This window comes from Siphateles boraxobius, unplaced genomic scaffold (genome assembly GCF_051911475.1).
Source record: "Siphateles boraxobius isolate OS27281-9 unplaced genomic scaffold, OSU_SipBor_1 25, whole genome shotgun sequence".
Classification (NCBI taxonomy): domain Eukaryota; kingdom Metazoa; phylum Chordata; class Actinopteri; order Cypriniformes; family Leuciscidae; genus Siphateles; species Siphateles boraxobius.
Window position 1 is genome coordinate 20,242,613 of NW_027508866.1, and position 21,463 is coordinate 20,264,075.

General features: G+C 36.4%; 3 protein-coding genes across 3 annotated transcripts in view; 1 reads left to right on the forward strand and 2 right to left on the reverse strand.

The window, feature by feature from the left end:
* LOC143750170 (chondroitin sulfate proteoglycan 4-like) overlaps window positions 1-21,463 on the reverse strand; it is a 445,241-nt gene that overhangs the window by 353,930 nt on the left and 69,848 nt on the right. The gene's annotated exons all lie outside the window — the stretch shown is intronic.
* On the forward strand, window positions 1,151-7,753 carry fstb (follistatin b). The gene is made up of 6 exons (XM_077243048.1): window positions 1,151-1,317; window positions 2,097-2,288; window positions 2,513-2,731; window positions 3,698-3,922; window positions 4,196-4,429; window positions 6,880-7,753. The coding sequence occupies exons 1-6, from the start codon at window positions 1,233-1,235 to the stop codon at window positions 6,960-6,962; spliced, it is 1,038 nt and encodes a 345-aa protein (XP_077099163.1). The 5' UTR covers window positions 1,151-1,232; the 3' UTR covers window positions 6,963-7,753.
* The window catches only part of arl15b (ADP-ribosylation factor-like 15b), a 52,832-nt gene continuing 48,281 nt past the window's right edge, over window positions 16,913-21,463 (reverse strand). The window contains exon 5 of the mRNA XM_077243085.1: window positions 16,913-18,541. Coding sequence (XP_077099200.1) covers window positions 18,389-18,541 — 153 coding nt within the window. The 3' untranslated portion in view covers window positions 16,913-18,388. The remainder of the gene's footprint in view (window positions 18,542-21,463) is intronic.

Consider the following 21,463-nt stretch of genomic DNA (forward strand, 5'->3'; position numbering starts at 1 on the left):
AATGTTAGAAAGACCTTAATTTTATGTCCAGCATTGACGTGTAAAAACTGACTTTCAACTTCTACTATGTGATATTCGAGGCATTTTTTAACACATCAGCAAAAATCCAGTAACTTCTGAAACATTTATGTATTATATTATCTATTTTAATAGACATTTTTAATTAAAAAAAATACATAAAATTCCAAGTTAGGCATCAGCCCTGTTAACTATAACTTACCTTATCTGTAAAATACTGTACAATTTCATAACTAAAAAATATCTCATAATAACGGTCTCATCCCCTTGTGAACTCTCTTTCTTCATCTTATTATGTTTGTCGGCTGGTGCGATTTTAAATAGTTAACTCTGCTACCAAGTTGCCATGATTTTGGACAGTAAATATTCGCAGGAATATTCATAAATTTAAACCTAATTTCCCTATTGACACATTTCAAGACCTGAGCACAGGGCTAGTAATGGCGTCCATGTTAAAGTGTCCGTGTTATAGTGTAATTATACATTTAAGTACTGTGTAATAATAATTAACCACGTGTACTTACTATAGGGTTAGGGTTAGGATTGGGGTGTGGTTTTAGGGTTAGTTACATGTATGCATGATTTGTAACTACATGTAACTTGTGTAACAAGGACACTGTACAATAAAGTGTTACCTTAAATTTTATTTAGCCTTAGATGGCACTTCCCAATGTATTAAAACTGAGCATTTGAATTTTCTGAGAACATTTACAATCAAAGTTGTTTTAATCTTTTTTAATCACAAAAAAAAAAACTATTTATTATGTAGTTTAGCAGAACCGGATTCTGTTTGATACAGTTCAAACTCAAAGTTTGGCGAATGTTGAGAGAAAAACTATTTATATCAAATAACTGTTGTGATAATCAGCATTTTATCCACAATAAATGCAAACAGACCCCCAAATCACTTTGCTGCTGTTATCCAACTCTCTGAACCCTATTAAAAACATAGCCACAAATCATAATGTTGCTCTTGAGGGGAGAAAGTTTCTAGACTTACAAATGTCACCTGATAAATTTCGGTGGGCAAACTATTACAATGCTCTCCCCACCCCCTATGAAGTATGAAGACCGCCCACCACAAGCATCCAACTCGAGACCCCATATAGATTTAAAAAGCGAGACGGATTCAGTGTGTATGACAGTCACTGAGTGCGAAGCATCGGGAGAACATCTGTCTGTCTGTAGTCCGTCTGTCTCCACTTTTTCTGAGGATGCTACAGTTACCGCGGCTCCGCCAGGGCGGGATCGCGCTCCTCATATGGTTCGCGCACTTGATGGAACAGCAGAAAGTACAAGGTAAAGTGACATTTATGCTTTGCGAGCTGTCTTAAAGTCTGAATGAGGAGTATTATGCAGTTTTAAAACCATTAATGCATTGACTTGGACTTGAGAAGGTTGAATGGTGCGTTTGCGCGCTTGCTTGCGCCTCTCATGCGTAAAAACTGAAAAATTATAAGTGAACTTGTATTCAAGACACCTAGCTATTAGAATTTATAGTCGACATTCATTAGAAAAGGAACCATATCTTTGTAGGCACCTTCCTGATCTTTAAGTGATTAATATTTTTAGATGATGTTAAACATTGTGCAGTAAGTGGGGTATTTTTTTTTCTTCCATTTATTATGTTTATAATGGCATTATGTCTAAACGGTTGAGCATGTTTCCGTGCAAGGCACAAAACGCTTGCACAACCTCAATATAGTGTTTCTGAAGAGTTTGAGTGGATTCAGATGGCAGAAGGACACTTTGAACATTTGCAATTTCAAACCAAGTTTCTTTAAAAATACATCTTAAATCCTTTTCAAATGTTTGTTTGATCTTTTACCTGGATCCAGCAAAAAATCTATGGGTATTTTATAGTCATAAAGCATCTTGGCACTAAAGATACAACCAGATATTCAATGTTGAGGTGATCCAAGGTAAAAAATTAAGAATCGGTCATTGACTGTTTTGATTGTCCGACATGGTTTTGGGTACTAATTGTCTCAAATTAGCTACATTCTATTGTATTGAGTGATAAATGAGCAGAATAATATTCAGCATTTATGAGGGGGTAATAAAGTGACTCTTTCCAGCTGGCAACTGCTGGCTTCAGCAGGGCAAGAACGGGAGATGCCAGGTTCTGTACATGTCTGGGATGAGCCGAGAAGACTGTTGTAGAAGTGGTCGCCTGGGCACGGCGTGGACCGAGGAGGATGTACCCAATAACACACTCTTTCGGTGGCTGATTTTCAATGGCGGTGCACCAAACTGCATACCTTGCAAAGGTACCGCATAAGAGTGTTTTCATCATTTGGATGAAGCTAAACATTTCAAATTTGATTTCGATTTCAGACAGGAAATGTTAGGAACACTTGAGTATGGTATATAGCATATAAGTAGTGCAACCTTTTGTCAGTCAGAAATTACATGACCACGTTTAAACCACAAATATTTATATATACAGAACTGATATGTCAGTTATTCATAACCTTCTTTATTTATTTTACAGAGACTTGTGATAATGTGGACTGTGGTGCTGGAAAGAGGTGCAAAATGAACAAGCGGAATAAGCCACGCTGCGTATGCGCTCCAGACTGCTCCAATGTCACCTTTAAAGGGCCCGTGTGTGGCTCCGATGGGAAAACGTACCGGAACGAGTGTGCACTCCTTAGGGCCAAGTGCAAGAGACACCCTGACCTGACTGCGCAGTACCAAGGAAAATGCAAAAGTACGGTCACTCGAGAAAAAGAAAGCAAAATTTACTTGATTGATTAGTTTTGTTGCGCACAAATCATAGGTGTACATTCTTCCAAAGAAAAAGAATGTCTTTGTAATCTTCAATCCAAAAAATAATAACCTGCTCTGCCTCTGAAAAAATCTTTTAACCAGTGACTTGGCGTCTATTGGATAATATAGGATTTTTGGTAACACTTTAGAATAAGGTTCATTAGTTAACATTAGTTAACTAACTTAGTTAACATGAACAATACTTCTTCATTTATTAATCGTAGTTAATATTAATTTCAACATTAACTAATACATTATTAAAATCAAAGGTTGTATTTGTTAACATTAGTTAATGCACTGTGAACTAACATGAACAAACAATGAACAGCTGTATTTTTATTAATTAACATTAACAAAGATTAACAAAAACAGTTACATAATGTATTGTTCATTGTTAGTTCATGTTAGTTAATACATTAACTGATGTTAAATATTTAACCTTATTTTAAAGTGTTACCGTATTTTTTTGGAAAAATCGCATATTCAGTTACATTCTTTTAATTAACACCCACTTTTAATCCAATGTATATGGATAATTTAAATCACAAACTAAATTTTTCACAGAATATCCTTTTCCTCTCAGAAATACGTCACATTACAGAAGTTAAATGGTGGCGAATGCCATTTCACGTTGACTTTTTGCGATCAAAACTAAGCAAGGCTTAATTCTTAATCTCTAACTAAAATGTGCAATTAAAATGAACAGATGATAAATTGCTAATAATTGACCAAACATGAACAACTTCATGTTTTACTAATAAAAATATTATGCCCACCAGTATATATATATAGAGAGAGAATAAAGACAAGATATGCTTTTATGCATTAGCTAGTTTTAAATCAGTGTGTAAAAGCTTGTTAGCTATACAGAAGCTGCCAATTTTGACAGGTTATTATTTTTCCACAGAGTCATGCTATGACGTGCATTGTCCTGGAAGCTCAACATGTGTACTGGACCAGACCAACAACGCCTACTGCGTGACCTGCAACCGGCTTTGCCCTGAGGTGACCTCACCGGAGCAGTACCTGTGCGGGAATGACGGGATCGTGTATGCCAACACCTGCCATCTCCGAAGGGCCACGTGCATAATGGGACGCTCCATTGGAGTAGCCTATGAGGGGAAATGCATAGGTGAGAATAAGGCAAAAATCTTGTGCTTGCACAATCCTCCTTAAACATGTGGTTCTCATTACTCTGTTTTCTGTTGCAATAACACATTCATGTTTCACATGGGTAGCAGTGACTGTTTCTGCTTTCCTGCGTTATTTAATACCTCCTCAAACCACACTGAGTGAAACAAGACTAAAATTAACATTCAATGTGGCCCAAAGAAGAGGTTTTACACAAAGTGAAATCATATTTTTTGGGATAACTTCCTCATTTGGTTTGTCTACTATACTTCAGACGCCAGGTCCTGTGAAGACATCAAATGCCGTGAGGGACGGAAGTGTCTGTGGAATAAGCGTACGGGACGGGGACACTGTGCGGTGTGTGAGGAGGACACCTGTCCAGAGAGTCGCCCGGGCGACAGCGTCTGCGCCAGCGACAATGTCACCTACCCGAGCGAGTGCATCATGAGGCAGGCCGCCTGCTCTTTGGGCCTTGTCCTGGAAGTCAAACACTCAGGCTCCTGCAACTGTAAGTAGAGGATGCTAAACCTGGCCGCACCCTTGTCCCGCATTCCTACCCCCTGCCAGATAAACACCCCTCTTTCTTACCCCTCCCATTGCCCCCAAAAAGGGAGACAAGGACTGTCAGAGAGCATGTATTCGGCTTCCTCTGCAAAGACATTCTGTGTTTTAACTCAGAGGCAATGAGACGTTCTGATGCATTAGAAGTGTCCAGGACGTTGCAGATGTTCTCTTGCTCATCTATTGATGTCTTAAATGAGGTTAAGCTGAAATCTTTGAGGTCAAGCCTGGAAGGATTTCCGTTTGGGATGCGAGACAGTTCTGAACATGCTGCTCCTCGGCAATGGTTACATTATCTGTGCGTCAGAGACAGAAACGTGACGAGTCATGTGGAAATTACATAGGGACGTAAACTCACTTAGAGTGCTCTGTTTTGTGTTGTCTCTGCCTTTGGCTGACCGGCTCTGCGATGATCGCGTGATACAGATGAGCATGTGTGTTATGGACAAAGAAAAGCAAACCTGTTGCCATTAAGGTGCACGCTCAGAAATATACCAGTGTTTGGGTATACTACAGTGTTTGGGTATACAATGCCCTATAAATGTAAAATACGAGGGCAAAAAAAATTGTTTTCAACATGTATTTTAATACATAGATATATTTCTGACATATATTTTAATTGAAGTTTTTGAAATGGTTGGTATGCTGTGTGTGTGTGTGTGTGTGTGTTTGTGTGTTTGTGTGTGTGTGTGTGTGTGTGTGTGTGTGTGTGTGTGTGTGTGTGTGTGTGTGTGTGTGTGTGTGTGTGTGTGTGTGTGTGTGTGTGTGTGTGTGTGTGTGTGTGTGTGTGTGTGTGTGTGTTTTATATGGTTTAGAAATATATTCCCAGAAAATCAATTCCAATAGGCAAATATTGTCCGCGGAATTTAATTTCTGACCCAGCTAACATCTTTATCTATCATCTTTATGTAATAAAGGGAAACTCAACAATTTTTTTCAATGTCGATTTGTTATGTCCATTTTGCGCAATGTCAAAATGTCATTTCACTTACCGTACTCTTGGTTTTCGAAGTATTTTTAATGAAAAAAGCCACTTGAGGGCAGTTCACACCAACAAGGACGATAACTATAAAGATAACGATAAGGATTTTTATAGGCACAGAGAAACGATTACGGCGCAGAGAAAAGATATTCCTTACGCAAAGAAAATATATTTCCATATATTTATAAAATATTAATATATTACAATACATTGAATAATGTTGATTAATGTGCATGTTGAAAACATGTAAAGTCTAATTGGTCATACACAAATTAGTTGAGTTCAAAATACTCTCAATTCTAATGCAAATAGTTGCCTCAGTTTTTTTTGAGTTACACCAATAGTCTCTGGTTACACCAAGACAATATTTGTACCGTGTGTGGAAACTGCTTGCTTTAAATTTCTCAAGCATTTATAATGCATTTAAAAGCAAAATATTGCCTTATTTAACTAAAAAATTATTGAGGCAACTATTTGCATGAGAATTGAGTATTTTGAACTCAACATGCACCCTTGAGTAATACCAACACAACTTTCCTCGTAAATTCAACTCAGATAATTTGTGTAGCAGAAACTCTATTGAGTGAAAGTAACTCACGTAAAGAGTAAATATATTGTCACATATTTTTCAATATATGAAAAGCAGCACTTCCTTATGTATTATTAAATGTAATGTAATATATTGTTCTGTATATTTTTCAGTATATTTAAATTATTTGCGTATGGGTCGTTGGAATCACTTTCAGAACGATTTCAGCCAATCAGAATCCATCCTGTAACGAGCTAAAGCATTTAAAGTGACAGAAGAGCGAGCACTTAGAATAAACAGAACGATATCGTCCGCTGGTGTGGACGCTAATGTAGTTATATTTATCATTATCGTTCTTGGTGTGAACATACCTTTATTCTTCACGTTAAATGTTTCTAGACAATGTATGGTTCAAATGTGGGACATAACAAATCTCATGTGGAAAAAATTTGATTTTATGTTTAGTATGAACATGTTTGGATGGTTCAGTGATAAGTTAGAACATTTGTTAATGCCTTAAAGTAGAACCATCTTTAACCAGCCCGAGTCTGTGTGTGGTATTCATCATCTTCCACAAAAGCAATTTTTTTGTTTATAAGAAGGGATTACGTAATGTCTCTTTGCTTGATTTGATTCGATTCTGTACAATGACTTGACAAATACAAGAAATTGTCTCTGCTAATAAAAGACAGAGTTAGGGCCCCATTCCACAGAGAAATTCAATCCCAGGCTCTCCTTCCACCCTCAGCTGTGATCCCACCACTTTGTGTGAATTGCAAAGCAAAGATGCTTTGGGAGAAAGATGCAAGAAGTCATGCAGTAAGACTCTGTGCCTGAATCCTGTTGTGTTTTATACTAATGCAACAGCTGCTATATTCCTCCACAGCGCTCTCAGAAGAGACGGATGAAGAGGATGATGATGAAGATTACGCGGATTATAGCCATGTATCTCTGTTACTGACTGGATAAATCACATTCAACAGCAGGACTCCATTTAAGCACAGAGTCATGTTCATATTGTACATACATGTACTCTTATTTATTTTCCGCAGACATGTGGAAGATGCTTCTTGATCTAGATGTTTATTTATACATTTTTGTCTTCTTATTTATACATTTATAGTCCGAATAAATGAACAGTCTACCGTCTTTTCTTTGTCATCTTTGGAAGAATATTATTTATTATAATGTGCAATGTAACTCTGTATGTGTTTTGAAAAGTGTATGTTACAATTTGTGAAGAAAAAAAGCTTAAACAGTTTTTGTCATCCTCCCAAATGGAATATCTGCAGCAAAACTTGCATGTGTTTTATTTATTTGTAATCTAATGTTCACTAATAATGTATTAAGCGTAGATCTGCTTCGGTTTACAATCAAATCTGACAAAAGCAGTCTTTTGTCTAAGTCTATGATTTTGACACATACACCAAAAACAGTGTTTTTATTTGACAGAAATAATGTTGGAATCAATGCATTGTGTTTTATAAAATCTAAATATAACCTTGATGTTATTTTCTGCCTATATGTTTCCTGTTTTTATGTGGGTTCTCAGACAGAGGAATCCTTTATCATATATTGTATATAATTAACAATATCGATCTTAGCATTGTTTTCTTCTTGCCATATATTGTTTGTCTTTTTTATTTTAGAGATCCAGCTAAATTTATAGTTTTGTATTTGTTTGTAAATTTTTAATGTATATAAAGTTAATGATGCCATTTGTAAAGATGCAGTATAAAGAGTAAAATCTGAAAAATCTACTTCAGTTAATGAGAGTATTATTCCTAAATGTGTGAAGGGTAAATCTTGTCAATGTAAATCTATGATCCAATGGTGGGATTTTGAAAATTCTTTCAGAACCTAATTGGCCCTGACCTTGAATCCTTAAAGTGGGAATTTGTTATTCCATGCTAGTCACAAAGAGATTAATCTGAACACACACACACACACACATACACACCAATCAAGTTCTGCAGAAGCCACCGGAACTGTCTGAGCTGCAGTGGAGAAACTAATTTGCCAGGAAGTTTCACAGACGGCTAATTGTAAAGGAGAGCGTCACCACCTCTTCGCTTTGCAAGGCTTCATTAGACGCTTATCGTTAATTTAAACCCACAGAAATGTTTTTCAGACAGTGTGGGAAAACTCTTCTTTTTTTCTTCATCGGATATTGTGCACAGACGCCTTTGTATATCAACATTTCTTTCTAGATGCTAAAGAACAGTTCACACCAAGGACGATATCTATAAAGTTAACTATAAAGATATAGTTCTAAAATGTTTCTACATATAAAAGAATAGCAGAGTTTACACCACAATTAGCCTATAACAACAACTGATATTGTAAGTCAATTTCAAAGCGATTTTTTCCAGCTGATGAAACAACAGCCAATCAGAATACAGCTGCTTTAAAAGTGGATTTTTAAACTGGCAGACGGCATTTTAGGATACTGTTGATGCTAATAGTATCATTATAATTAGCTTTCTTGGAGTGACTGGGCTTTAAATGTTTAGTTCACCCAAAAAAAAAAAAAAAAAAGGCTCTTCCAAGATGTATAATGGAAATGAATGGTACCTTAGACTGTGAAAGCCAAAAAAGTGCATCCATCCATCATAAGAGTAATCCATACGGCTCCAGGGGATTAATAAATGCCTTCTGAAGCGAAGCGATACGTTTTTGTAAGATATAAATATCCTTATTTAAAACTTTATAAACTTTAATCACTGGCCTCCGGAAACGGCCGTACGCGCGATCACAAGAGAGTCGAGTTCTGGCGGAGGGGTGACCTCTGACCTGACGTATGATGTGGGACGTAGCGTAAGCTTAGGTGAGAATTGAAAAACAAGGAAGCGCAGAGGACACAGCAAAACAAAATGATGGTCACGAATTAGAAGTCTAAAACAAGAAGTTTGAAAAAAACAAATGTCAGAGGACTTTGATATAAAAGAAGAGGAGGTACTTTATAAGTTGGGTCAGAGACTCGACTCGGATGTTTCTAGAAGCTAGTGTTTATAGTTTATAAAGTTTTAAATAACGCATTGCTTCGCTTCAGAAAATCTTGATTAACCCCCTGGAGCCGTATGGATTACTTTCTATGATGGATGGATGTGCTTTTTAAAAGCTTAAAAAACTTGGACACTATAACTCCCATTATAAAGCTAGGAAGAGCCAAGATATTATTTAATGTAAGTCAGATTGTGTTCAACTGAAATAATTAAGGCATATACACCTGGGATGGCTTGAGAGCGATAAATTATGGGATAATATTAATTTTGGGGTGAACTATTCCTAAATTAAGCTATTTACAAACAGCCCCAGTGATAATTTCCTTTGGCTTCACTGAAACTGAAGTAAATGTTCAATAAGGTGAGGTCTGTCTGTGCTGGCAGTGATGATCTCTCTTCTTTCGTGGGACAGCTGAATCAGCAGTGGCCAGGGGGAATATGGGCGCCCGGTCCCGCTGATACCTGCTGAGCAGCATCTGTGATAGCGCAGAGACAGCAAAGAGTAATCATATCTGAAATGACTGCAATGAGGAAGATGGTAATCAGGAGTGAACACGGTGTCCCTGTCTCAAGCTTGTTTTGGAAAAATAGCAGGCTGCCACTATAACAATGTTAAGAAACAGCTGACATTACATGAGAGAGGAGAGACTTTTTCCAAATGTTATGCTGATAGAGTTAAAATCCCTTGACATTACTATAGTAAGGATTTATATTTTAATTATTTTGTGGAATATTATATCATATGGAAAGAAATCCCTTCCTATGTAGTATTATTGCTGTGTTGTCCAAAAAAAAACTCCTTAAAAAACGTGCAAGATCTATCCTAATGTGTTCCAAAGTGAATTGTTATGCATCTCTTCAACAGAATTTAATTCTGGCTATCAAGCTTCAAAAAGAAAAAATATTTTTAAAAGTCCATACAACGTGCGCCATGTTTCATACAACAATAAAAAAAACATTTGGGTTTGGAACGGGTTTCAAGCAAGGCACAGCACATAATCAAGCTTTCGCTGCTGAATTGTCAGCAAAAGAAAACATATTTTACCCAAGTTGTGAATGTGTTTCTATACTGAATTGAATGTGAAGACAAAAAGATTGTTTACCGCAAAATTATCACCTTCATACTGAGCTGTCTTCATGTCTCTTATAACCAGCTCTTTTAATGAATCACAGACTCATGAACTTACAAGCAGGATATATTGGTTTAAATCATTTTAATGAATCATTAATTGAATGAACTCACTGAATCAGCCAGAGTAAATTAACCTACATCTGACTCACATATTTTCGGTGATGTTCGACTCTGTTCGATTTCTGAGGGGCTAGTAATAGCAAGCTAGCTTTGAAAGCATGTGATCCCTCCCTCCCTTCAGAGCGTCTCCAAAGCCATGCTTCCTTCAAAACAATGAGCACAGATTCAGCGAAGCTTCACAAGAGATGTCTTAAAGCACATAACATTAGAAATAAAAATGACCGTAAACAACTTACAGAGCTTTAAATTGTAGCACGGGTTCATTTCGCCATTGATAGTGTTGACAGGCAAATCCGATTCTGAGGACGTGAACAGCTCTGGGTAGAATGTCACGGGTTGCCATCTACTTACAATTACAACATGGCGTGAACGCAGCAAAATCTCATTGTTTTGGGTCAAGAGGTACTATAAAAGCGCCTCTTTTGTTTGTTTGCTGTGCTCAGTGACGTCTATAACCTTACTGAATGCGCTTATGACGTGTGAAGTCTGCACGAGCAGGTGAGCGTAGATATGGAAATAAATATGTTGACAGGCAGGTAGGACATCCAATAATTGCATTCGGACCGAATGCAATGATTGGACGAATATTTTTTTGGTCCTGAGACTTCCACTTTTTATATTTAGACCACTATTATTGCTTGCTATCAGGATGTGAAGAGAGTTTCAACCAGAATAACAAAAAGTGTTTATGGAAAGAATTGCCTACCCTACCTTTAAATGAGTAGCCTATAAGTACAGATTTCCATATCATAATGTGTAGTCATTATTTTTATGTGTGTCTGTGTAATAAACAATATTTTAATGAAATAAAATGAAAAAATATAAAAATGGGGGAAAGGGGAGGGAAAGTTTTTTGCAAAGAGAATTTTCTCTAGTTCTAATGCAATAACTGATGTTAACAACTTTTTATTTTAATAATGTATTGGTACATGTTGAGATTAACATTAACTAAGATTAATAAATGATGTTGTGTTCATTGTTAGTTCATGTTAACCAATGAAGTTATCAAATAAAACCTTATAAAGTGTTACAAAAAATAATAACAATGGAAAATTCATATGTAAAAAACGAATTTCTAACTAGAAAAATATTTTTTTTGCAGTGCAGTACAAACATTCATCTGAAAGGTCTACGATTTTCTGCCAAGTTCATGCAAGGACATCCTTGTTCTCTCTAGGTAGAAACCAGTACAAAAAAGGACAGTGCTTAAAAAAAAAAAGCATAAAGTGTTGTGTGGCACAAACAAAATGTTTGGAGGGAACTAGTCTGGAGAGACAGAGCTCTGTGGGTCATTTCCTGACGGTTCATTGGGGTCTCTCTAGCAACCAGTCCACCGGATCCCCGCTGGGTCTCTCATAGAAGTTCAATACAAACGTGCGAGTCAGTCGATGTCTGCGAGACAGCCACTGGTCATCTGAGGTTTAGCTCAATCTGTGTACGACTGATGCCTGGAAATAGCATGAGAAATGTACTTGAGGGTGTAATCGAATAGTTCTGCTGCTCTGGACAGCAGTCAAAACAGTCTCTTCTGCCTGTCTCTGTCCACTTTTGATGAAGGCAAACCAGAGTGTTTCTGTTGCAGCTCATGCACGCAGTGTACAGATCTTAATCTTGGTTTATACACTCAGTCTGTTGTCTTAAGTGTTTATGGAGCGTTATTAAAACCAGAGAGGGCTGTAGAGTCAGTGACTTATGGCCCTGTATGGAAAATCCACGCTTATTAATGTGCTGTTGACTGTTTCTGCCATTCAGAAATGTTCTCCATTAGCAGTCATATAAATTTGGTTTTAATTTTAACAAGGAAATGGAATGCACGGAGCCATCAAAACAAGCGTACGCCTCCTCAAAGCTCAACTTCAATGAGCCGACAGCGAATCGCATTCGAATCTGAGGGAACCGAATCTGCCGTTAAAAACAATCAGCAATTAAAGCCTGGTATGAGGCTTTGAAACAAGATCACAGACAGCCGCTATAAGAGACTATCATTGTGTTCTAACATTACTAAGAGTTTTTCTCACACGCTAATGGAGAAAGTTTTCTAAATGAGCATGCATGCCTCGTTACCCCAGACGGGACGGTTTTGATGTTCCAGTATTGAAAAGAGGAGAATGTACATTTTGTCCTTACATTTGAACTTTGTGTCGCAAGACAATGCAAAATGGCATGTGTGCTATATTCACTAATGGAGGCAACTAGCCCTAACAGCCCTAACTCATTATAATCATTCATGGGAACATGCTTGTGGAGGTACGGCGGCAGTAGGAACTGCACATTTCTCATCTGTATGAAGGAAAAAAGCACTGCAAAAGGGTCATTGCTTTTCAGACGCATGGTCCTTTTGCTTTGAGAATCCCAGAATTACTAATGAAAATGTACTTAACTAGGCCATATTATGGCCTAGTTAAGTACATTTTCATTAGCAATTCTGGGATTCTTGAGTTTCTTGTCTGGTCAATTTTGAGATAGACTAGTTGAAAGAAACATCCGAAATACACTTCTTTCTACCTGTAGATTATAATTGCAATACATATCTCAAAATGTTTTTTTTTTCATGCACTTCACATGGTATCGGAAATTTCCTACTTCCTACTTCTGAAGTCGTGATTACGAGCTTGTCGCATTCAAGCGCTTTGCTGTCGGAAAGAGAAGGCATCATGGAGGACACCAGTTTTTTTTTTTTGCCTATTTATTGGGGAAAATCTTATTAAAGCCCATTTATTTAGCATCCAATTCATTGAGAACCATATAAACATTAACCACGTTATACAGATTGTTGACAATTCTGGAATTTCGGTCAAATACAGGCTATTGCTTTTAGGATGGACGAGCTTTTTTGGGCTTCAAAATCTCAGGAACCATTCACTCCCATTATAAAGCTTGGAAGAGCCAGGATATTTCTTAAGTCATAGAAAGTCATATACACCTAGGGTGGCTTGATGGTGAGGAAATGATGGGATCATTTTCATTTTTGGCTGAACTAACCCTTTAACGACTGGACGAGGCGATGTAGCTGTTGTGGAAAAAAAACGAATAAAGCATACCAGTCAGAGCAGCAATCGTTCTGCCCTCCATGAACCATGTTTAATGTTTATGGCCCGCACAACTTGGGAACTTGGGTATCAGAATTATCCCTGAGCTTTCCAGAGGTAAATACGACTTGAGAGGGCGATCATGTAAAATTTTTAATTAGGAAACTCATATTTACGATCATTATGATAGCACCAAAAGGCAGCATTAAATACACCAAACTTTCATTCCTGACTATAATCTGATGGTTTTGACAGAGGCTTTGTTCATATAGTGCATCATTTGCCTAATTTTATACAATTTTATTCCAGCTGTTGACAGTGTTTATGGAGTGACAAAAAAGAAATATCCCAAATCCCCTCTGTAAAAATCTTTTGACTCTAATTAAGTCAACAAAATGTTTGCAATTCTTCATGTAATCAATCAAAGTATGATAATATCTATTAGTTAAATGTTTTACCCTTTCTACCTACCTGGGGTGTCTTGCCTCAAAGAGATAGTTCAACCAAAAATTTTAATTCTGTCATCATGTCAAAGTGCGGGTGGGGTCCAGTGCGGTTGTGTTGGACCCCATTGACTTTCATCGACATGTAGGTGAGTAAATGGACAAAAACTATTGAAATATTCCTCAGAATATCTTCTTTTGTGTTCCGTAGAAGAAAGAAAAGTCTTACAAGTTTGAACTATCATTTTAAGAGCTGCAAAAGAAACTCATAATAACTATTAAAAAAAAAAATAAGACACTTTCTGAAACTCTCCCATTGCACAGGTGTGATAAAGAGCATTTTAAGAAGATTACTGTAAAATTGTCAGTCAGACTGACACTGGGGGAAAGGAAGAAAATATTGAAAGTTTCAATATTCAATATTTCAATACTCAAAGACAGCTTTGTGAAGTTCTTCAGACATGGTTTAAGTTTAAAGATTAATAATTGTTCATCTTTCTGCATACTAATATTCGTCTGGGATATAGCGAGAGTGAGCAATTTCAAATGGTCTCAGGTTATTAGATTATGTCTCTTCTCCAGACACAATACTATTACTAAAAGATGAATCTTTCAGAAGTTCTCTCTTTTACAACGTCATTTACATTTCGTTCTGTCAAAACAGGTTTTGTCAGTCAGATCTCGAAATCAGAGGAATACTTTTCTGTCTGCCCCCAGAAAGCAAAGTCACAGACAATTTTAATGTTGTATTGAGAGGTTATTAACTGAGTTACAGTCAGAAGAACTGAGTGTCAAGGGAAATGAGACGGAGGTCAAATTCTCAAAAAAAGAAGTTATATTTCAGAATGTCTGCTGTCAGCTGAAACTAGAAGAACGTTTCTTTAACATGCAGTCATACACTGTAAAATCCCTGTTAAACTGGTAATATCCTGTTAAACTGGCAGCTGTTGCCAGAAATTCACAGTAAAAAATAGTGACAATGTTTCCATTTTACAACTTATAACTGTATATTTCATTATGTGATATAATGTTAATATACCAATATACTAAGAAAATCTGACTTTTTAGCTTAATATGTACCAATAACCACCACAATAGTACAGGTGGCACAATAGAAAACCGCATGATGAATCGGAGCACATTGTAAGCAGCCTGTTCATTAAACATTAAGTTACATCAACTAAATAACATAACACTAATGTGCATTACTGATAACAAAAATAAGAAGAAACTAAATTATTGTAAAAAAATGTAATCATATGTGATTTGTAATGCAGGGACTTCTGTGAATGTATAGTATAATTTGGTAAAGTACATGATATTCATAGTTTTACTCATAAAAATCATAAATTTGACAGTATTTTACAGTTAAATTACATGTGTAAAACCATCACCATATATACATAAGGTAACTTACAGTTAACCAATTAACATGTATCTACTGTACGTTACTCTTTTTTAAAATAAAATAAAAATATAATAAAAATTACAAAAAAGTGTAGAATGGTCCTGCTTACCCTAAGGAAGGTAAGCGAAGAATATTTGAACGATTTGCATTTGAAATACAAATATGAACGTAATAAATACTGCACATAATTCATATTTACATAAACCAGCCAATATTTAAATATAGCAAGCAAAACAATTTTAAACATAAAAGTAAATGTATAAGTAGGCTATTCATATAAATAATGGTTCCATTAGCACTTTGGAGGAAAAGTTGAGCCACAGGTACAGCATAACATTCATTTTACTTTTCAGATTTGGCATACGTTTTAGAATGAAAAAAAACAACAACAATACTAATTTTCCTCATATACATCTCTCAAATACAGTAAGGTGCACATGATGATCCCTTTATTTACTATATGTAAATAAGTTATATAATGTAAATATAATTTGATAGATGAAGGGGCTGACGCATCTTACACTACTCTCAAAAAAACAACCTTTCACTTAAATTGTAAGTTCGCCGATTTTGTATAGCTTCAATGTCAGTCGTTTTTGTAAAGGAATGTCTACTCTTTCTCTGCTACCTGGACCGAGAAGTTCACATTTATTTGTCAGCAAAAGTTTTTGCGTCATCTGACTTTTGGCCAAGCTCCAGGGCTTTCATGAAAACGACAGATTGTACTTCCACGTTTTTGTATCCCTGCGCACGGAGAGTCTGATCGACACAGGGTTATTAACATAACAGAGTTGTAGGTTTATAACTGAAATCCGCATCATACTTTGTATACTTGTTAAACAGCGTTATGGTAAACATACTATGGCAGCAGCTTTCTTACCTGTACGCGATGGCGTTTTGCTTTGGGATGTTGGGCAGAACTGACAGATCAGCGGTTTACTTACAATTGTTTCACCTCCTTTTGGGCTCAAACTGTGCTCGTTGTCATCCATTTTGAAATGTTGACTACAAACACAGAGGTTTTTTCAAATTGTTTTCAACCGTGGTGTTCTCTCAATATTCTTTGCAGCCTTACGTTTTTGTTTTTACATTCCCAGCATATATAAATGTATCGTCTGTCAATTTAGCTCTAGATCTTGTTTTGAGTCTGGTTTATTGGAAATCCCCTCAAGTCAATGAAAAGAAACGGCCTCCATCTAGTAGTTTTGTAAGGACAGCTGTAAATCACTGTAGATGACAAATCCATAGACAGGGAAACACTATGACTAATCACTATTGAGGAGATGAGCCATAGAGATGCCGGCGTTCCTTATGCTTTAGTCAGAAGAGAGCTCAAAGCCTTCCAGATGACTAAAACAAGGGAAAATATCAAAAGAAGGACAGCTTTACTTGCTGTTAAATGGGTCAATGACACAATAATTGGAAATCTTTTAATGTGTGAATTAAAATTAATTTAATAATTTTTAGGGGTAAAAGTATCAGGATAGTATCTTGATATCACAAAGCAAAAAGCCCCTTTGAAAGAATGAAACTCTTGAAAACAAAACCTTATTACCTATTTTGCCACAATCACTTAATTTTTATTTCTTATAAAAGCATTTCTGATTTTTTGTCTGCCAAAAAACACCATAAGACAGGAAATAATATCACAGAGTGAGCACCTGAAAACCCCAATTACAGTGTCAAGGTCAGTAAGTCTAGATAATGTTCTCGTCCATTATTCACGAGACAAAAAAGATAAACACGATACCATCCCAGAAGCAAATGACGAAAGACAACACATTTGTCCTTCTGCCTTTATTTTCCATGTTGCTCAGTGGAAATGATGCATAAATACACATAAACACTGTCAAACATGTGAATGACTTGATGCCACCTTGGTAAACTGCTAAAAGTCCACCTAGACTTTTTTCTTTCTTTCCAGTACAAAGATGTCCTTTCCAGAGACTAATCTGTAACAAATGTACAAATATTTGAATTACAAAAAGGCAGCTGAACTGGTTCGGAGGGTATAAAACTGTAGTAGATATAAATAAAACACAAGGTTATGTCCGAGTTTGACGATGACTATGCATTCGAGGTGTTTTTCAAAGGAAATCTGCTTTTGGAAGTGTGGCTGATGTGGCACATGACTGGTTTTGGTGACTCTTACATTAGTTTCCTCTGTTCACGTGTCTGGGAACTCATCTAAATGGGAGAACTTTGAGACTAGAGGAGGCGTGCTTATGCAAAGAGAGTGTTTTACATTCAGGGCCAACAGAAATACAAAAATGATTCACAAACAAATAATGTGATATCCAAACAAGCACATGGTCAATACATCATGCATACAAAATCAAAGGCTCTGTCATTGTTCACCTACAGGGACTGATTGTGGTTTTAGTGTCTATGGTGAAAAGACAAAGTCAAACCGGTGTTATATTTTTCAGTAGGGCTTTGTCAACCATTATCATCCAAGATAAAGAGATAGATGAGCAAAACCCTGGATATGTTCAGCTTAGAAATAATACTAGACCGAGTTATAAAAACACCTTCGTGTCCTCAATGATCTTAAATCAAAAATGCGCGTTTATCTAAATCTCCAATCGAGTGCGGCTCCATGCTGTTTAGAGATATTACATGACAGGAGGAGATTTTATTATATTTTTTAAAGACTCAGGTATCACTCATAACTCCACTTTACACTTCACAGCCACAAATATTTAAGACGGCAAATTTCAATTACATCTAAAGACTGTCATTTGTGAGAACACACACTGAAATGTTTGTTTTAAAAATACATTATCACTCACATTAAGGCTTTTAAGTACAAACTGGCAACTCTCACTCTCTCAAACACGCATTCACGCAATCACTCAAGAAAACAAACTACGGACTACATGACTTCAAGTTGCCCTACGTGACCAAGCATTTGATTAAATCATCTATTTAGGAGCAATGTGCAACTAGGTCTGTATTAAAAAGAACTGATATAACCATTTTACTGACAATGGTAATCGTGTGTTCTGGGTTAATACGTGTGGTTTGAGAGAAGGTATCAAACTTCGGGGCTGAAGTACCTTCTTTTTCTGCAGATATGCATCCTTACGTGAGGATTTACCAAAGTCCATTTTTCCATGGCTCAATTAGTTTCACCACAGTAACAAAGTTAAAGTAACTACTTAATTTACACAACGGCCATGGTGACTGGAGATGTGCTGGCCTGTGGTGAGTTGGCGATGGGTAGTGTCTTAGGGTTGCTGGGATGTCGTCCCTGGGTCATATCCTGCCTGCGTCCTGGTCCTTCTCCTCCAACAGATGAATTAGCTGACCAAAGCTCTCCTTTACCACGTCCATGTTGTCCACCGTGCTTCCCTCCAGAATCCAGCTCTTGCCTCGTGCCAGAGGTTCCAGCTCAAAATATTTCTTTATCTGTGTGTGAAATGAGGAGATGGAGAAAGAAATGAGGCTCAATTAGTTGGAGACTTCTTACACTATCAACCTTATTTTTAACAGCCATTTGCAACTTGTGTCATTTGCTTTCCACTTATTTTAGCTGCACAAAAACAGTCTGTTGTGCTGCTTGATATTCAAAACTGGTATTTGCTATCATACTATTTGAATGAATTATCATAATCATAAACGGACTGTTTTGTAGTGCAAATAGCTTCATCGTTTACTGCACTTTGTTATTCTTCAAGTTATTTCCCTATAGCAGCTAATGAATCGAAAGTCTGGCACATTCACAGAAAAAAGCTTAGTTCAGCATTGCAAAAAAGGTGGATAAACTTGGAGTAAAAAAGTTCTGATGGACCGAGAACAACATGAACGAAATAGTGCTAAACGAAAAAAAAAAAAATTAAGTCCAAAAGAAGGTTATGCACTTTTAATGGTAGATACTTCCTGGGTAATTGGTGCAAAATATTTGTAATAAAAATGCAATCGGGGAAAGCCACTGTGGCTCTTTTATTCTACATCATAAATGACTTGCATCTCAGAGACGAAACGCAATAAACGCTGTTATCTTGTGTTCGGATGCCTGGTGTTTGGGAACGCAATCGTGTGAGATGCTTCTGGAAGTTCATTATACCAAAACATTTTAATGATAGACTTTGGCTCAGGCATTGCAGATTGATCAAATCAACATCTGAGATGCTGTGCAATGAAATTGGTCCACTGGTTAGTCCAGCTATCCAATCGCATCCACTGTTGAGGCAAAGTGCTTTTGTTGCGGATCAAGCGATATGCATATTTTTTAAATGTATGCACATCTTTGTGTTTCCATCGAGTGTTTTTTTTTTTTGCCATACCCCAAAACTTGCTTGAAAATAGGTGGATGGAAACATAGCTGTGGAGAGATGGCAACATGGACAAGTTGCATGAACTGCTTAGACTTGTTTCACAGGTTAGTCATCTAATTGTTTCTTTAAGAGTGGTCATAATGGGTTTTTTTTTAAGTTACTTAAACAGTTACACTTAAACATGACTTTTAACAACATTGCTAGGATACGTTTTTTTATGGGTATACTATTTATATCTATATTATACTATATCTATATCTAACTGATAAACTAGCACAGTAAAAAATCAATCCTGAGATCAGACTGTTAGTCTGTAGATTAAAACAAGATTTTTCAACAAACTTTTGGCTGTGTTTGTTATTTTGGAACTAGTTTCCCCCTACTGACCAATAAGAACGCAGGCTGAATTGTATCTGTAAATATTCATCTGTAAATGAGTTCCAAAATAAAACAACAAGATCTTTATTCTACTGAAGTTAGAAAGTATGTGGTATCAGCCAAGAAATTCCAATGTATTAGCCAGGGGAATATGAGGACAAACTTGTAGTACTAGCGCCAGTCCTTTTCAACGGGGCAGAAATGGGAGGGGAGACAGGAATGCGATCAGTGTTCGCAATGGTAGATGATTTGGAGGAAAACTTTAGGTAACAGGAGAGAAAAATTATATTTTGATCAGCAAACATGATGAGCTCTTGACTTGACAGTGCTTGACTGAACACAGCATATATGAGATAGAGGATGTTTCTTCTGATTATAAGCAGCTCTGTGTTTTGAGAATTTCCCAGGCAACAAAGAAAGCAACAAACAAAAAAAAAAATCAACAAGAGTTATTTCCAAGCCCTTCAGGAAAGATCATCTCATTGTGAATAAAAAAAAGCCATGTACAATGGTCTCAAAAGGTATTTTTGGATGCAAAATGATACTTCAAAAAATTACAAAAAAGTACCATCTGCAAAAACATATTGTGATAGAGCTTTTCTTAACACTTTTTTTCTTAACACTTTTTTGAATCCTATCAAAGTAACCACAGGTGTAGTTCTTCACTTTAACATTTGAATATCTAAATACTCATAATACTCAAAAAAGGAATTTTGCTTAGCTAATTTCTCTTTAACATAAATAACACTTTGTATACATAATAACATTTTTGTTAGGCTATATTATGTATTCTTCAAATAAATCCATGAATGTGGCTAAACATTTTGTCTTACTGGATACTTTGCTAAATATTCATCAGTAAGAACTTAAAGGGTTAGTTCACCCAATAATGAAAATTATCCCATAATTTACTCACCCTAAAGCCATCCCAGGTGTATGACTTTCTTCTTTCAGCCGAACACAATCAGAGTTATAATACAAAATATGACTTTTCCAAGCTTTATAATGGGAGTGAATGGTACCCTAGCCCAAAAAAGTCGGATATGTTGGTCACTCTTCTGCCAGAACTCGACTTGTGTAAGGCTGCTGCCGGAAGCCAGAGATTGTAGTTTCTAAAGTTTTAAATATGGATTTTTTTCTAACAAAAATGCATCACTGTGCTTCAGAAGGCCTTTATTAAGCCCCTGGAGCCGTATGGATTACTTTTATGATGGATGGATGCACTTTTTTGGGCTTAAAAACCTAAGGAATCATTAATTCCATTCTAAAGCTTGGAAGAGCCAGGATATTTTTTTAAATAACTCAGATTGTGTTTGGCTGAAAGAACAAAGTCATAAACACCTAGGATGGCTTGAGGGTGAGTAAATAATTAGATCATTGGATGAACAAACCCTTTAAAGGATTAGTTCACCTCAAAATGAAATTTACTTACCCCAATACCATTCAAGATGTTCATGTCTTTCTTTCTTCCGTGGAAAAGAAATTGAGTTTTTTCAGGAAAACATTTCAGGATTTTTCTCCACACAATGGACTTTAATGGCAACCAAATTTTTGAAGTTCAAATCAATGCAGTTTCAAAAGGGCTTTGAAGTGCTTCAAATGGCTCTGCACGATCCCAGCTGAGGAATAGTGTCTTATCTAGCGAAACGATCATCATTTTCTAAAAAAATAAATA